Here is an 18314-nt window from a genome sequence, read left to right on the forward strand (position 1 = left end):
TGCGGCACTCGCGAAAGGATTAACAGTTAGAAGAAAAATCGCGCTTTTTTTCTAGGATGAGTAGTTCGGCCTGGCGTGAACGTCGTGATTTATTTGGCGTTCCACACCGTTGCTCGCGCCGGCCGTCACAGACCGCTGCACAGTATGTGGTTTTCTAAGAGCGAGCAATACCGCCGGTCATTCTTTTCGGCGGTAAAATCTTCCTCTTCTTCGGACCAGCGTGTCTGATTGCCACGAAATTTACCGCGAAGTTAGGTCCTGCCGTAACGATTCAATCACAAAAGGGATTCGTCCTCCTGAAAATTTGTCGAAAACGCCTCTATCTTTATTGAAAAGAGAGTCTCGATATATATTCGATGTTATCTTGCATTTATAAATTATTATCATTGCTGCGAAGAACCAAGTTATCTTTCTCCTTGGCATCGAGGAAGTCTTCGATAGTCCGATAATAATTTAAAGTTTTATATTGCACCTGAAAAGCAAGATTTATCGATAACTATGACGAGATCGATTATGAGCCGTTAGGTTGGAGTGTAAATAAATACCGTACGGCTACTTCCGGGATAGTCTCGTGAATAGCATTGCAATTTGTCACTGTGTGAATGGTCGCACTAGCTATATTTACACCCTATTCATAAAGCTTTATCGATAGCAGTACCACGATGATAGAATACTTTTTTTTTTAGTAATTACGATATAATAAGTTCATTTTATTGCATACGAGAAAAATCTAGTTTTATCTTTGATATATAAAATATTGTACCGTTATGTAGAAAATTATACGGGATATATATAGTTACGGGATGGGATTAGAGTATTGATTTATTAAGGTATTAACAAAGTAGAGAGTTTTGTTGATCGAACTATAAGCAGAACCTGTTGATAATTCCGACGAACTTGAACAGAATGTCGGGAAAGTCTCGGGTTTGATTTTAGGTTGTTGAGACAAATTACCTATCTTGGCGTTATCCTCGGGTTAAGGGGTTAAAAGGCAGTACGAGAGAGCACGTAAACTACGTCCGTCCGTGCTTATCGCGTGCGTTTCATAAGTGTCACAATTGTCTCGGGTAGCTCATTGCGCGACTGGTCACGACACACTTTCATCACGGTCGCAACTGCACAACGAGACTTCTGTCGACCTGACGCACGTGACGCCAGGTATAACAGAGCAGCGATAGAGCAAGATGGAAATCGTGGTTCCGGCATTCTGCAAAATTACTCGGTTTCGCCATTGAGCCACATAATAGATTTCGCGAATAGCCGCGCTCATTGCTGCTCCGCAAAGTTGTGTAATCTCGGGTGATTATCGAGCCACTACCCTGTTATTAGAAAGTGCCTTAACGGTCCTGCTGCATACGCTGCAACTAATTTTGTACCGCGTTATCGCAGTGAAAATTTATATCGACACCGAATGGGGCAGGATATAAGCAAAAATAATTCAGGGGCCGGAATCGATGGCAAATACGTGAGAGACGTTAACTCACATTACGAGCGAAAGTATCGATCTTATAACCTCGACAGTTTTTGTATAAAAAGTTCTTAAATAAAGTGATTAGAAATAAGCAGGTGCATTTTATTGTTGAAGAAATTGAAAACATTTGTTACTTTGCTGGAATATAATTTCCTTTATATGAGGCTTGAAGAAATGCTTTGATTAAATTTTAACTCTCTTTGTATAGTGAGGGACTATTATTTATATTTCTTATGTAACGAGATCTTGTATAATAAATTAAAGCTTAATTCGTCATTGAAAATATTTAAGCATCTTGATGTATAATAGATACAATTTTTTAATTCAAAATTTAACACTTTGATGCTAAATTTAACTGTTTGTGTTTTATCTGCAGTTCAGTTCAAGAATTGCGTTTAGAATTAATACGAAGTAACAAGAATTACAAGATACAGACTGTAGAAGATCGATTTATTGCGGTAAATTGATCGTGCCTCTTAATTCGCACTCAAGAATTGCGTAAACATTGCATCACGACGTATTAATCGCTTCGACAACGAAACAGTAGTGTACCATGTGAAACTTGCCGACTCTCTTTTTCACTGACAAAAATTACGGGATACTTCAACCGCATCATGATGCTTGCACAATACGATACCGTGTCAAAACGTGTATGCGTTTTTTTTCGTGATATAATCGTGGTGTAAAAAGTGATCAGAATTACGCGAATCAATTCGGCGGCGAGTTCAACAAAAAGAATCTGGAAGGAAGGCGTGCAATCGAAGAAAGAGAAATCTATGTAATAAATTCTGAAGATTAATTTGCATTGATTATATATATTTAAATGAGAAAAAATTTGTTTATTAAGAGTTTATAAAAAATTTAGTAGGAAATAAAAATATTATTTATCGCTCATCTCTCTCTCTCTTTTACGCTGTTTATTTAATTCTAAATGTAGTATAATTTGTTTTATCAGACGATTATATGTTATTTATATAGTTATTACAAATTGTCACAGCTGAATGAACTGAAAATTATACATTAGAATAAAAGAAGTAAACAAAGAAAAATATGAATGCGAAATAAATATTTTAATGAAATTTAAATAAAATTAAATAATCAATGTAATTTAAATATTACAGATATTTAATACAATAGAACAGTCGCCCTGTATTTGTTATAAAATATACGTATTTTGATTTATATCATAAAATAGATATGTGTAGAATAACTTTATGATTTTATAAATGATTTTATTAAAATGCATGATTACAATTTTCAATTAATATTAATGCATATATGTGCACCCAACGCATCTTTGCGTTCTTCTGAGCTGGAACAAGGATAGAATTTTATTACCACGTTACGCACTGCTCTTTTTGCTTGATCGTGCGAAGCGTAAATAATGATCCTAACTTCAACGAGAACGAACGAAGGCTGACAGGAAAGTAAGCGTCATGTCGAAGCTTCGCAACGATGTAATTGAGCGCAAAAGCGATATTTTTATACGACCAAAAACGAGGATTGGAATTATCGTACGGATGTTTTTTTTTTGTTGATATTTACATTTATTACTTTCTTGCTTGCATTCCTTATCCATGTAATCTATGTAATAAGTGCGATCTACTTGTAGTGCAGGTGTGAAAAGTGACGTTAGATCTCGTTCCCAGGAACTGCTATGCGCAACGGTTGTGTAACGAACAAATGGCACGAGTTAGCACGATTAGCACGGGGACTATCTCAATGGCGCAAATATCGTCGTGACAAATTAATTATGTGTGCGCGTATTTTATCACTGTAATAAAAATGTCGAAGCCGACAGCAATCAACTTAAATCAAGTTAACCATCAAATAATTTGCGTTATAAATAATAATGATGCAAAAGCACGTTTGATTGTCGACATCAGATGCTTCCGACTGTTAATTTATTCTTTCGCCATTTTTTAAATAAATTTAAAGATTTGCAGCTCTAAGATTATTTTTTAATTTACGATTTTTCCGCAAATAAAAGTGCGGGAAACTTTTTAGATATCTCAGGATCAAATGTTGAATGAATGAAAGTCTGCGACGTACTCTGTGACGTTTGGTTTAGTGCGACCATGTCGCAGAAACAATGAGGAGGGATTACAAAAAGACATTAATCTCACCTCATTGTCCAAGGAACTCGTTCAGCGGTCGCACAACCTGCAATTTTGCAAATTAACGAACCATGAATCTCCTTTGGAAACTTATGAAAATGGTCCTGATTCTCAGAAAGCGCTTTCACTGAGGCTGTCAACTAAACCGCTGCTCGTTTTACTCTCGCTTTCTGAATGTTATAGAATGATTTACAGCAAGACAGAATTAGGAGCAAGTGTACAAAAAAGATGCAACGGTAAAAAATATTTAAGTGAGAGAAACGATAGTTTGTATGATGTTTTATTCTTCTTATCTTAGTTCATCTCAGTTAACTTTCAAGTAATCGTATTGGAGCGCATCGAGTACAACAAATATTAATATTAGAAACAAAGTATAAAAAATACAGAATTTTTTAATTTACAGAGAAAATTGATTTAGAATCAATATTTATCTTCCATTTTAATGTTAAAGTCTGGATGGCATTGGCATTTTTTTTTAATAGATAGTAATTGAAGGATTGATATTAATTAAATAATTACTAAATTTATTTGGCAATATTAGCGTAATCTTTTCTGTTTAAATAATTCCACGAACTACTAAATAAAAAATACACATAAATTATAATTAACATGTTTTTGCTTGCCAATAAAGACATATTATTCCTTTAAACTAAATCTACTGAAAACTTAAAAAATATTGCCATTATGAGATATATTTTAGAATTTATTCTTTTTTGTGTGTATATATGTGTTAATAGTAAAAGAATATTCGCTTCTATAATAATTATGTAACAAGTCGGAGTAAATCAAAGCAAGTGACGAACGATCAGTTTACGTGACGCTAGTCGTTTTACTTTCGAAACAGCCATCTGATGACCTTTAATAGACTCCTTCCATTCCTTTTATCAACAATATTTTTAACTAAACTCTATTTTTAGCGAATCTATAATATTCAGAATAGTGATTGCTTTCTATTTAATTATTTCGGTTATTCTTTTTGTACTTAGTTTTCTAACTAAATTGACATTTTATAATTGTTTTTAAGTAAAAAGATTTTATGTAGTATTATATAGATGTCTTTTTTATATTTTATTTTTATGATCTGATTATACAATATATTGTATATCTATTTAAATTCTAGTTAAATATTATATGTACAGACAAATGTTTGAGAGAATAACTAATTGTGAGTAAATTATGTTTGCGATTTTATGTTGCGATGCCTTTTTCCCTCACAAGATCTCTTTCGCATTGAAAAATAAATTCGTAGGCTTTGGTTTCGTAAACCTATGCCAATCGGAGATTCTGTTCTTTCTCTCGAGCTCGTCGTTTGGAAACGCGAACGGGCGCCTGCGGTAAACCAATGACGCAAATCCAAGCTCGCCTTGCCGCGAGTAATCGGATAGCCATGGGAAAGTTTAAGCTTTCGCTGAGTTTGGGGATTCTCTTTTATCTCGATGAATTTTTTGATTAACGTTAAAAAGATTTTCCTTAAAGGTTTTTAAGATGCTAGTAATAGTGTTATCAAAATCAATTAATTTAGTTGTGAAATTATTATTTTAATTTATGATTGTGTGCGTTTCAAGTCTGACAAATTATATCGGTACGGTCTATAGATCTAATAATTGTATTTGTATATTTACATACGAATTGCAATATTTCAACTGAAAAACAGCTTTATTCTCTCTAACTTATGTTTAAACACGTCTTGATCTACTTTACTTAATAGTGTTTTCCTTAAATCATTTAGAGGCGATTATTTAAAGACGATTGTGTATAAAATGTTACTGACGAATTGACACTATAAACAATAAGGGGATTTGTAAGTGGATAATCACTACCGGGTGGTCCGAGATAAATTGAATTTCGCGACGGACAGTTACAAGGCCGATGGGGTCGATTATTGCATTGTTACGCGCATTATTCTGATAACTGTGCACGTGGAGACGACTGTATGTATAGATTAATCTCCTTGAAAGTTAATAATAGAGGCTGCAGTTCATTTGGCGTTCGCAACGCTCTTGGAATTATTTCATTGTTGTTTTATATCAAATGTTATACAAAGGAAAAATGGCACGAGCATTTCTAACGTTATGTGAAGCACCTAGAATCATCTTCCTGCAAAATATCAGTTCTACACTGTGCTTGTATAATATATCTTGTAAAGATATGTATATTTTAAAAGAGTTTCATTTTATTCCAGCACTATTAATTTCTCTTTAATTAGATTTTAATTTTCTTTAGCTTTTTAATTGCGATTAAAATTTTTCTTATTTTTAATTAAGTTATTATCCTAACAACATGTAAGATTCTTTATGTAACAAATGAAAATTTGTCATTGTGAGAAACGATATGAGACAAACAAATTTTTGTGATATTATATTATTATTATATACTCAAATATGCTATCTAGAACTTTACATCATTTTTGGAACAAAGTTTAAAGTAAGATTCAATATATTGAATGACGATCTCTGAAGAAAAAAAGCAGCGTTATGTGAATGAGCAAGTGGTCAATGACCTTTCACAGCATCCTTTCATAATTTACTTTCTATATCTAAAAATATTTTGTATTCGATACTTACTTCCGTTTCTGTAAATATAAACTTGTTTAATATGAAATATGCACAATCTATAATACATAAAAACGCACGCTTATATGAGCAAGAATTTTTCTTTTTGTCAAAATTATTTCCTGTTGAGCTAACGCGAACCTTTTAACGGTACGTTTCTATTATTTTTCTTTTGCAATAATAAACTATCTCTGAACGCGCGTATTTAGCTACGTTTAACCGGAACAGGAAACTCTTGATAGAAACCGATGTTTTATGTCATTCATGACTGAACGCGGAGAGATTCGCAAATTAATCGCCTTGCTTGTGTCTTTAAAAAGTTTATTTACAGCAAAGATCTGGTTTTCGTACTATTTGAAATATAAAAATTTTCTTTTCCTGTTTATTCATATTGTATGTAATCGCGTGCTGTCAAAGCAATATTTCAAACAAGAAAATAGATTTATAATATTTTCTACCTATCAGAATTTTTAAAACTAATATTTTATGAAGCTCATTTGGTAGGCACATCTATATTATGCATTTTAACGTTTTTGATGTGTGATATAATAATGTAATAATATTTTGAAAATTAATTTAAGAAAATTTTATTGTGCTACGTCAGGTGAATAACACAATTATAGATCACATAGTATATATTTTCATACATATTGTATATTTATCTTTTGATGTGAACTAATCTAAAAGTGTTCGTTTGATCAGTCCAACGGTTCAGCGCAGCGCGAAAGGAAACTGGAAACGATCGGAAAGAAACACGATACGAACGTTCGAGGTTATCGTTACGATCGATGGTGATCTCGATTTCCATCATACTTGTATATGCGTAGATAATGAAACGCTTTTATTCGTGGTGGCCTCGAACGAATCAATGTCACCGATCGACGCGGTTTGGTCCAGGAACACCAGTGGGGAAGACCGTATTTGGTTGCCTGGTAGCAATGCAATGCGCGCGGCAACTCGTTGAGTCATCATCGCTCGTCATAAACGCCGCTGCTGCATTCGACGTGTCTCTTCATAATACAACGAAGGGCCACGACCGATCGATAAAGCCTAGAACGTACGCACGCATGCACGCACAGAAAGGAATAGAACGTCGCACAGGCCGCCTACTGTCTACGTATGCTCTCGGAGAACCTCCTCAAGGTCGTCCGGATGTTGAGAAGACTCGTCCCATCTGCTGTCGAGCACTCGTCGCCTCTAAATGATGGATTGAATTCTAAAGAGCACGACAGAAGTTGACAGACTTCGATTTAAATTGGAATTCAATTAATTTTATCTTTTCTTTGTTCAAATGCAACCAATAAAAATATTTATAATACATGATGTATTTATGCTTTTAAAAATCAAAATTCTTACAAATTTAAATATTACTTTTTTAAAGTAAAATATCTGAAAATATATACTAGGCGAAATCTACAATTGTGTTGTTGCCACAAACATAAAAAATGTGCAGTTCATTAAATATATAGGATTTAGGAATCACACAGACAAAATATAATGAGTTAAATCTATAATATCACACAAATTATGTATACTCAATTTGAGCTATTTTAATCGTAAAGTAGGTCGTTACTCCAACTACCTAATATATCGTTAAGTTAATTTAAAACAATAGAGGTAAACAATTTAACTCAAGAAATTGTATTAAATTTACATAACTTTAATTTGTATATTATTTACTAAGTGCAATACGATAATGTAGATGTTTACTAATAACAGAAATGAATTTATTTGCATTTTCTTTTATATGGAAGTTAAAAATAACAAAATATTTAACTCAATATGGATTGCTCTCTTCTGTTAACTAGTACATACAGCAAGAAACAATTAATGTCCAACTGATAGTTTCAAATAGCGTACATGTTACATAGTTTATCGTATCTTATATTTCTACTGTAACATCGAGCTTCGCTTCTATAAATTCCGATGAAGCGTCACTTATCTCCGTTTTCTTAAGATCAAATCTGCTTACCGATCTTTTATCTTATTCCAACATTTCATTACAACTCATGGCTGAATTATTATCGCTACGGTCCAGAGGAGGAGTCGATGAGAAAATCGCCGTCTCTCGCATCTCTAGTGCGATTCGCTTTCGTTTGTACAAGATGCGGTTGATGTTGTATCTTACTATGCTGCCTACACGCGAGCATTCGCGAATACCGGCATGGTTGATCGGGACACGATCGCGAAACACTTTCACGGTGGTGGCCTTTCGCGACGCCTCTCGTGGGATCTCCGTGGCTCGGAGAATCAGTTGAGATATCAGTTAGGTTTAAACCGAGCAACCTGGTTTTTGAGAAACGAATATGTCTGTCGATATGCATTTGTACCAAGTTAAGTGATGTTAGATTTGTTTATCTCGGACTTCTCAAAACGATATATAAAATATGGTTATAAATGTAATTTTATTTGGAGTGGATTCGTTTCAATTAAAGTCTTATATTTTTTAACTAAGAGTGAGTCAATTGGAATATCAATCATAAATTCGAATGTATCGCAGAGAGATTGTGAAATAATTATTTGCTCACGGATTTGGTGTTTTATAAATAAATTAATTCTTACATACGATGACTTTTCGATTCTCTACAAAATATATTCGCAGAGCATTCGTATCTGGGTTAACTTTTCTCAATTTTATAAGTATACAAGTATAATTATTAAGTGATTTTTAAATACATATACTTTAATATCTTTAGAAAATACTTATTTATAATTAATGAATTAAAAAAGGGAAAGAATATCTTGAAGAATAGTGCTCGTAGTATTTTAAAGAAAAGAAATACACAGAACACGATTGATTTAATCGAGTACTAAGAGAATTAAAGGAGATACTAAAGCAATAAAACGTACAAATTTTAGTTTGGTTCTGCAAATTGAATTATTGAACAACTAAAATCTGTATTCTGTCACACGAAATAACCATTAACGTAAATTTAATGTCACCTAAAAAGAAACACCCACGAGATCATTTGGAACGTAATGGCGAACGCGACCTTGGTTAACCCGACTCGCGTTAATCCCGCATCTCCCTCTTCAAGGTCGCTCTTGCAAAAAACGTCTGGGAATATATTCGTAGGTGCGTTCTTTCGCAACCCGTACCTTTCTTCGGTGCACTGCATGCACAGACTGAGTGCAGCAGGAGAAATGACCGTCTGGCTGATCTTATCGTCCCCTTAACTACGAGTTATGCTTCGGGCTTATCAGACTCTTCCTCTCGTATAATTCTCCTTTAGGATCCTTTTCAACTTTCGATAACGATTATCTCGTCTAGTCGCTGTAGCGAGAAACTTCTGAGAGATTGAAAGGCTGGATCTGGCCCCTAGAGATAGAGCACGCAGCTATGACGGGTTATAATTTTGGCGCCACGTGACCTAAATAAAATCACACGTATGATGTTGAGATACTTGTTCCTTTAGTTGAAAGATCAGTGATTCTCAGCTGTCTCGATTTGCGATTTGATTTAAAATTCTTAATTTTAAATTATTTTTTATTTAAATATCTAATTAATTGAGTTTAAATGGTATGAATATAAATTTTTAAAATTGTTACTATTATATGAACTGAATTTTATTATTAAGTCAGTAAGGCAGTGCATGTGTTATTAATCTACGATGACAATTGTTAAAGCATGTGGTACGTGCAGAAAAACTATACGTAATTTTTAATATAGGTTATATATATAATTCTCTTTGTAAAAATTTAATAATTCATAAATATTATTTGCTATAAAAATATCAAATATCAACTAACAAGTGAAATTAACTTGATTTTATCTTAGAGATATCAATTATTAAAAATTCTATTTATAGAGTAGTAGAGCGTTATTTCGTCATTTTCGAATTTAAAGTAGGTAATATGAAAATTTACAACGGTAAACGTTGCAGTGATATGCTTACAATTATTATTGCTTTTTGAGAGCAAATATGACTTTTAAATATTCGATTTGCGCTGTTTAGAAACATAAACATTATCGTAAGAAGTAAACGAAAAAGTTTCGCTTTACCCTATAAGTTACGTCTATATATCTTATATATGATACACATTTCAAACTCAAATATTCATTAGATACATCGTGGTTTTAAATCTATACTAAGCGATTAACCGAAGCGAGAGATTATTGCAACATATTGATGGATAATGTAAATTTGATCGTTATTCAACCCTCGTTTTTTCCATCGCGATTCGAGATGAATTGAGACTTAGATTTCTAGATCTAATGGCATACATTGAGAGTCTCTCGCAATCTTGTATCTCGGATCATATATGCTGACACGTGTTCGATATATCTTCTGGTATGCCATGCTTATGCAGAGCATACCTCATATATCATTTTCCCTTTTATCTCAATTTTGCCTCTGCGGGAATTACGCAGCGTCGAATTCTAATTTTATAATGGCATAAGCTGGATTGAAGATACTTCAGCAAACTAAAACTCTCGAATTTGCAAGTTAATTATAGAAGACTTTATTCTTTAATTAATTTAAAAAAAATTCTATTTTAACTTTCTCAAATTATTTTAACGCTCTTTTTAATTAACGATTTTTTTTAATGTTGATGTAAAAAATATTTAAGATAAAATAATATGCCAATTCTTAAAATCTTATCTTAAAATTAGTAAATTGATTGATTAGTTGAATTAAAGAAATAATAAATTAATATCTTATTTGAATAATATTTCATGTGAATATCCTTTATTTTACAGTTCTTCACAATCATAAACATATAATTTAGTATCGTTTTAATTTAACATTTGAAAGTTTCTGGTTTCAATTGTTCGATATAACAACTGTAAGTTGTGAATCAAATCGTGTTAATTGTAACTTGGTTGGTTTGATATTCGACCTCTTTGCACCATCGAGTGTTATTATATGTGATTGATGGACGAAGCCCGTTACTCGCTCCGTGTAGTTGATCAGTCAGTCGTAACAACCAATTTAAATGCGTGCGTAGAGAAATGCTAGGCAAGCAAATTGAGAAATTGTGTGTGATGCGCAGCTACAGATCTACGCTTAATTAAAAACAGCGCTTAATGTGATCGATTATGAACAGTACGTTTATATGACAAGAAGATGATATTAATTTCAGAGTTTTTACTCTAAGAAGTAATGAATTTTCCCGTCTTTAATTATGCAGTCATATATTAAAGTGAAGAATTATTCAACGGTATGTTATCACTAATTTTTTAACTAGCATTATTTTTCTTATTTTAGAAAAAATTATAAATTTAATTTACTATATAATTGTAAATGTGAAAATAAAACTGACCTAAATTGTATTCTAGTTAAACTTTAATTACAGTGTGAAATAAATTGTAAATGTGAGATATACGATAAATTAAATTGCATATTATATACTTAGATCGATTACTGCATCGGTTTCTATAGTAACAGTTTAAATGGTTTTGCACAAACTAGGAAATTCTCGTTAACAAGAGATTTCTTGCCTTAAACAGCTCTAAATATAATTTGCAACGAATACTTTCAGTCGCACAAGCATAATGTTTTAATTTTATTCATTCTGTCGCTCTCCACTGATGATTACAATTATGAAGGAACGCGTGGTTTATGGCGTCTCGTAAGGACTGTAGATTAGGTAATTACCTATTCATTGAGGTTAACGACGTATAATTGCAGGCCCGGGAATGCAAGTATCCACGTGATACATCCAAGTGTCCGCGTTACGCCATCGCCGACATTTACATCTAAGTCGACGCCGAATCATAACGTAGTCTTATGCAATTCTTATCAAGCGATTTGCGAGGATCTCTCGCGCGCGCACGATGGATAATCAATTTCGGCTATAATATTAACGAAAGTGAGGCTTTCTAGTCACGCATATAACGCCAGGTCAGCGTACGAAAAACAGTTCTGATTAATAATTATTATCACTTAAAATTAGCATTTATTGGAAGAACGACTTTTATATTGGGGACTTTCCCTTTCTGCTAGGTTCTTAGTGAAAACTTTCGCCGTTTTTTCACTCTCTTGGACTCTCTGGGAAAATTTTTTGCGATTTTGTGGTGTGTCTTCTTTCGAAGCAGGCTTGTGTACGGATGAGCGGATCGTCTAATCATGGCGTTATTAATCGCGATCGGGAAATCGTTCCGCTCGATGACTGATGGCGGAACAAGCGAAATGGTTCAGCGACAAATCGTGACTACGGTATCTGTCGCATGCACTAAGGGGCTACTTCCTTCTTACGAATAGAAATGAGAAATCTGCAGCTCTGCTGAGAACTGCATGTTGATTAAGACTGTGCATAATCATTGAAACGAGAAATCTTCCGCAGCTGTGTTGAGAGATGCATGTTGATTAAGATTGTGAATAATCAATGTACCAGAATTAGTGCCGACAATTTTCTTTTTAATCATAGACAAGAAGTATAAAGATATAGTGCTGAGGAAATTTTTATAATTCTTGCTTTGAAATTTTTGCCTAATAAAATTTTTGTACTTTGCATCTTTCACTCTTCTCGCTGTCTTTATAATATATAGTATTTTATTTATGATTAAACACTATTATTTTTCTTTAGCTGTTATCTTTGCATTTGTAATATATTTTTGTATTAATGTTCTTCAAAATTATTTTTTAAAACATTTACATTATCATATAATAAATGATCGTAAATGAAAAATATATTAAGTAAATCCTAATATTGAGAGAATACAATACTTTTCCTAAGCAGATTAAAATGAAATTTGTCTAGCGGAAAATATATCCATAAAACTTAACCATGATTGATTTTACGAAAAATATTTTTTGAGTTTGTTATTAAATATTTTATTAGATACGTATTGATTGAAAGCTTTATTTGTTAAAAATACAAAAATACTCTAATTAAATATATTATTTTAATTTTTATGTTATTAATTAATATTATACTTATGATATTTTGGTATATGGTATTCAGAATGATCAGAAAATAGAATATAAGCATAATGATATGGAAATTATGCCAATAGAATTACTCGGAATTTGTAAGCAGTTACAATAATTTATTCTTGATTAAGAGAGTAAAAGGATATCTCTCACAGTATTTTCTTCTTTTCGCTCCAAATCTCTCTTATATTGGATTATTTTCGTTACGAGTATTGATATTTAAAACTTAATTAACTCCAAATGTGTGATTCTGCATTCTTAATTTATTAACGCTTGCAAATGCGTTACGCGCGAATGCACCAGGTACGCGATTAACACGCGTATCATTTTTCCTCTGAATGAGGAAAATTCTATTTGCCGAGCGTGCCCGCGATGTAATCGCTAAACAAAATCCGGTCTGTTATCGCGGTTGGAATTCTTTCTAGTGAGTGCGGAAGCGTTAATTACCACATCACATGCCGCGAAAATGCATGGGCCGACGCCCATGCAATCGAGGGCCTGCTCCAGTCGTTGCATTTGCAGTAACTCGATTTGCAATCGAGTCGCGATCAACTCATAAAGTGGACGTGCTCCGTAATCGGCGAACTCCGGTACGCTCGGAGACTACGTCCAAGATACCATAATCAAGACCGGGGCATCGGCTGCTGCTTCTTTTTCATTCATGCGTATGATTTCTTGTAATTCGTGTCGTTTCCTTAGCCGCTGTTCTCTCGATCCACGGTAGCCAAGTTGAATTCTCACTGATGCCAGATAAGAGATGGATCGGTGAAAGTAATTAAACAGTCTACCTGTGGGAGCATCGAACGCATCGTTCGTGGCGGAAACGTGTTTAACCGTTTCAAAGTAGAGATCACTACGAATGATATGTTCGCGTTTAATCGAGCGAGGGAATTATTGTGAACATTCTGCCTGATGGTCTGTCGGGAATTCTCTCGTGGAGTTTCATCCTGGAACTTTTAATACAAAGAGTATGTTCGCTGCTCAACCAATCTTCCGTTTAACCCATTTTCTACTATCTTATATTGATTTCTCTTATTAATTCTAACTTATATACAAGACTAATAAATATATTTATAGAAATATTAGATATCGCGAATAAAAAATCAATATACTTTAATATCACGTTTTTATAATACAATATATTTTATGTTGTAATGAAAACATTATTATTACAAAATATTTCTTTTAAGATTGTTTTTTTTTGTTAATCGTCAAATTATTTTTTGTATATTTATGCAAAAATTTTGATAAACATAATTTTTTGATTTATAATAAAACAATACAGATAATTAAATTTCCATAACTTAGGACATCAGGAGAACAAAAATTTTGATATTTTCGACTCTGTACATTATTTTATTATAATAATATTATATATACGATTAATAAAATAGTTTTGTGGCATAGTTATGGTAATAGTTAGATATAGGTAAATTGTCTGTATGGGCTTTCGTGGTTGTTAGTACGTTAATAATATATTTGTATACGGTGATAAGATGTAATTAATAATTGGAATGTTAGATTCATCAAAAAGTGGTTGGTATATTACAGTTTGCCAAATTATACATCTTTTTACTTTATAAATATAATATATTATTAACGCACTCTAACGACCGTGAAAGCTCGTACAGGGAATTTATCTACATCTGATTTATTCTTGGAACCATAAAACCACTGTTTTGTTAGTGCATTAATAATATAATTATAAAGCGATAAGATATATTATTGATGCTCTAACTACCGTAGAGGCTTGTATAGGCAATTTACTTGTACTTCCTTATATAATTATTTATACAATTATTATATATGTACATTGAAAGAAAAGATTGGCTGAATATGATATAGCATTTTTAATTAGCTGCAGCAATCAGTTAAATATATCATAAATTTTCTATATTTTACGATCTAAATTGTTGCAGCAGCCAATCTTTTCTTTCAGTGTACATTATTTTTATGAGGAAAAGAAAGCAAATAATATAATATTTTACCAATATCGATACAAACAGGAAGGAAGCAGCCGGTCGAACGGAAGCGAAGCCCATGAACTGATTATGTAACATTACTTCCGTTTAATGTCATTAACTCTGGAAGACAGTGTTTGTAGCATCATATAAAGAATCAGTAAACGGTGCCTGCAATCTACGGTGCTACATAATTTCTTACATTTCTAAGAATTATTTTTTTTTAGAAGATTTGTATTTTTTACTTTCGAAAAAAACATTCGTCACATGAAATTACATTTACAAATTTAACAATGAGACAGATAATTAGCGCACATCGACGAAGAACTTAAGCTTACAAATCGGTCTCTGTTTGTATTATAAGCGTCGTTTAAATATCCATCTGCGAGCTTTTAAAGTCGTGCCCTGAGTAATCGGAGATTTTCTTGTGTCTTTCTTTCAGGCCGTGAAACTGGAATCGGTGCATCCAGGAAGGACGCGATATCTCGTCGTTGTTTCTTGCACGGGAAGGCAGGACGCCGAAGAGAGTTGTCTCCTCGGTATCGATTGCCACGCCAGGGCGACCGTTGGTCTCGTGCTCCGAGTTTTGGCAGACACCGCTATCACTCTCGACGGCGATGGGTGAGTTCGCATCTTTTTCTCTCTCACCGCTATTTTCCTCGTCACGCTCTCACCGTGAGAAGCATTGCGGTCTTGCAATACTCTCGCGGCACTACGGATTAGCACGTTTCAGCGATTACAGACTCGCGTGGACTTTACTACTTTTTCTTATTTATGATCTGTTACATAATGTTACTCGTTAACTGCGAACGTTCACTGATTAAATTGAATATTAAGCAATCGGTTACACTTTTAGGAACAGGCTAGGATTTTTCTTTTTTTTTTTTTTTTAATTTACTCGAGAATACATGATTGTACAAAATGTCGTTTTATTAAGATCATTAAGTTCTGATTTTAATATTTGTATTTTAATAAAATACATCAGAGTAATATATATATTTATTATTTGATAAATCGAGTTAGGTGGAGGATGAAAATAAGCATATTCGAAAGAGCAATCATATTAAGACAAGGTCAAAATATCCACGAACATTAATTAAGCATCACACAAACATCGTCATCGTTTACGTCATGATTAGTGTGCGAATGTGCACATCTGCAAGCGCAATAGAATGTAATGTATACCGTATGGTAAGACCCTGGCATCAGATGTCTTCTTTCTTTCTCGAAGTTGCGGACAGTTAAGTAACAGATTAATTACGGATCCCATCATAGATCGTACCGTGTACATCTTAATATATTTTGCTGTTGCAGTATAATTAATGAGATGAGGAAGAGATCATGTTTTTATTTCTTTGAGTTTAGAAAAATATTGATAGACACTCGGAACGCGCGCTTTCTCTACCTTCAACTTGCTACTCTTTTATATAGGGGAACATAAAAACATAAAGACTATAAATCTGTTACAGCACATGAGGATATTATATCAGAAATATCGGGTGAAATTTTAACGAACTTTATGACGACCTTAAATATAAAAATGGATTACTTATTAATTATTAAATGTATAAAAGCGAAATAAATATCTACCTAAATTCATATTTTGAATAAAACCTTTTAACATATAAAGATTATATAAAAATGGAAGAAATAATTAGACTTTATTTACATTTCTATGTTGTTAAAATTTTTTTTAAATACTTATTTAATAATTTTTGAGAAACAAATTTAGTCTGCTTTGGCACGAATTAAATTAATTGAGGAATTCGTGATTTTGGATAGAAAAGCGATATGTATATATTCGATATGAGGTGAACTCGACGAGGCATTTTTCTATAATTCTACACGAATAAATTTCGCTCGATTGAAATTTTTGATGATTCATCGTACTGCTGACGTTGCGCTGCTTTATATCCGGCAACCTGACCGATCAACAAATATTTTCAGAGCGGTACTAGCACGCGGCCACTTTCTAACGGCTGTGCCAACTTGTCTAATTCCCTCTACTTTAAAGTGACTCATTGCCACGGCTCGCCTGCGGATTGAATGTTGTACCGATAATTAACGTAGCGCGGCGGCGGCGTGCGTTATGCGCCGCGAAATGAAAGGAGAATATCAGTGGGCGTCTACGCGTAGATAGCAATAGCCTAAGTATAGACTTTATACACTGTCTGTTTATCCGTAACCAACATAGACAATGTAATTCACAATGTAGACAATGCTGATGTCCACGTGCTTTCTCCTCCTTTCTCCAATTTTTTTTTTTCTGAAATGTAATTTTTATTCAAAGAGAGAAGCTAACAATAAGTTTAACTTATATTATACCATATCATTTTTTACATTAGAATGGCACTGCTGTCATCAACTTCGGTATACAATCCGTTCGCATTAATGTCAACGTTCAATGCTTTGTTTTATGATTTTCTTACTCATAGGTTGATCCGATGAGTCTTCTTTTAGCACAAATAAACGTGCGCATCGGAATACAGTTTATAAATCTTCGATTAATATGTACAGATATGTACAGATAAATATACAGATACTGCTGAGAATAGAGAAAAGCGAACATGAACTTACGTGTAGAGAGGAAACATTTGTATATCTTTTGTAAAATCGTAGATTTGCCCGATTGCATTGTTAATCGCTTGTTCGGCGTATTATATGTAACACCGCCTCCACAAAGATAAATGCGAAGGTCGCCACCGTTCTCTCGGGCGTAGGGAAATGGAGCGCGTTACCGTAAGGCACGCGTGTGAAGCAAGGTACTTGACAGGTGAGTACCAAGGTTACGACGGAAGGTCGCGACATAACTTGTGAAATCGAGACGCGAAGTCAAACCGTAAGGTTCAGCATGGCTGTTTACCGCAATGCAGCACATAGTGTGGATTATATGCTGATGGAAAATAAACATTAAAGAAGATGATACGCGGTATCTGAAAGCATTAATTAAAATTACCCTCGCATTAATCAGAAATAGAAAAATAATCGTTATTGCAATCGCTTTGCTAATAGATTATTTAATAGACGATTTCATATCTTATATACACGACTGAAATGCTTAGAGTCTTCTTTAAAAAGAAAATTAATATTTCTCAGAACACAATTGTTTCTAAACTTTTATTTATCTAAAAGCGCATTTTAGGCTTTGTATTGTTCTTTAAGATATGGTTCAAGTGACTAGACTTACTGACATTTAGTGAATTATAAATGTTTGAGTATTTTATTTGTATGATTATCTCATTTTTGGATAATTAAAAGTTTAAGAAAAACTGTTCTTAAAATAATTTTTTTAAGACCAATAAAGCGTTGATGTCAAATTATTAATTTGCAAAGAG

General features: G+C 33.2%; 1 protein-coding gene across 2 annotated transcripts in view; it reads left to right on the forward strand.

Annotated features, from left to right (window-relative positions):
• Positions 1 to 18314, forward strand: part of ssh (Protein phosphatase Slingshot) — a 128671-nt gene that overhangs the window by 73063 nt on the left and 37294 nt on the right. For both annotated transcript variants that reach the window (XM_018540612.1, XM_018540613.1), the window contains one exon: positions 15422 to 15600. In XM_018540612.1, coding sequence (XP_018396114.1) covers positions 15422 to 15600 — 179 coding nt within the window. The remainder of the gene's footprint in view (positions 1 to 15421; positions 15601 to 18314) is intronic.

This window comes from Cyphomyrmex costatus, unplaced genomic scaffold (assembly GCF_001594065.2).
Source record: "Cyphomyrmex costatus isolate MS0001 unplaced genomic scaffold, Ccosl1.0 scaffold254, whole genome shotgun sequence".
NCBI classification, from domain to species: domain Eukaryota; kingdom Metazoa; phylum Arthropoda; class Insecta; order Hymenoptera; family Formicidae; genus Cyphomyrmex; species Cyphomyrmex costatus.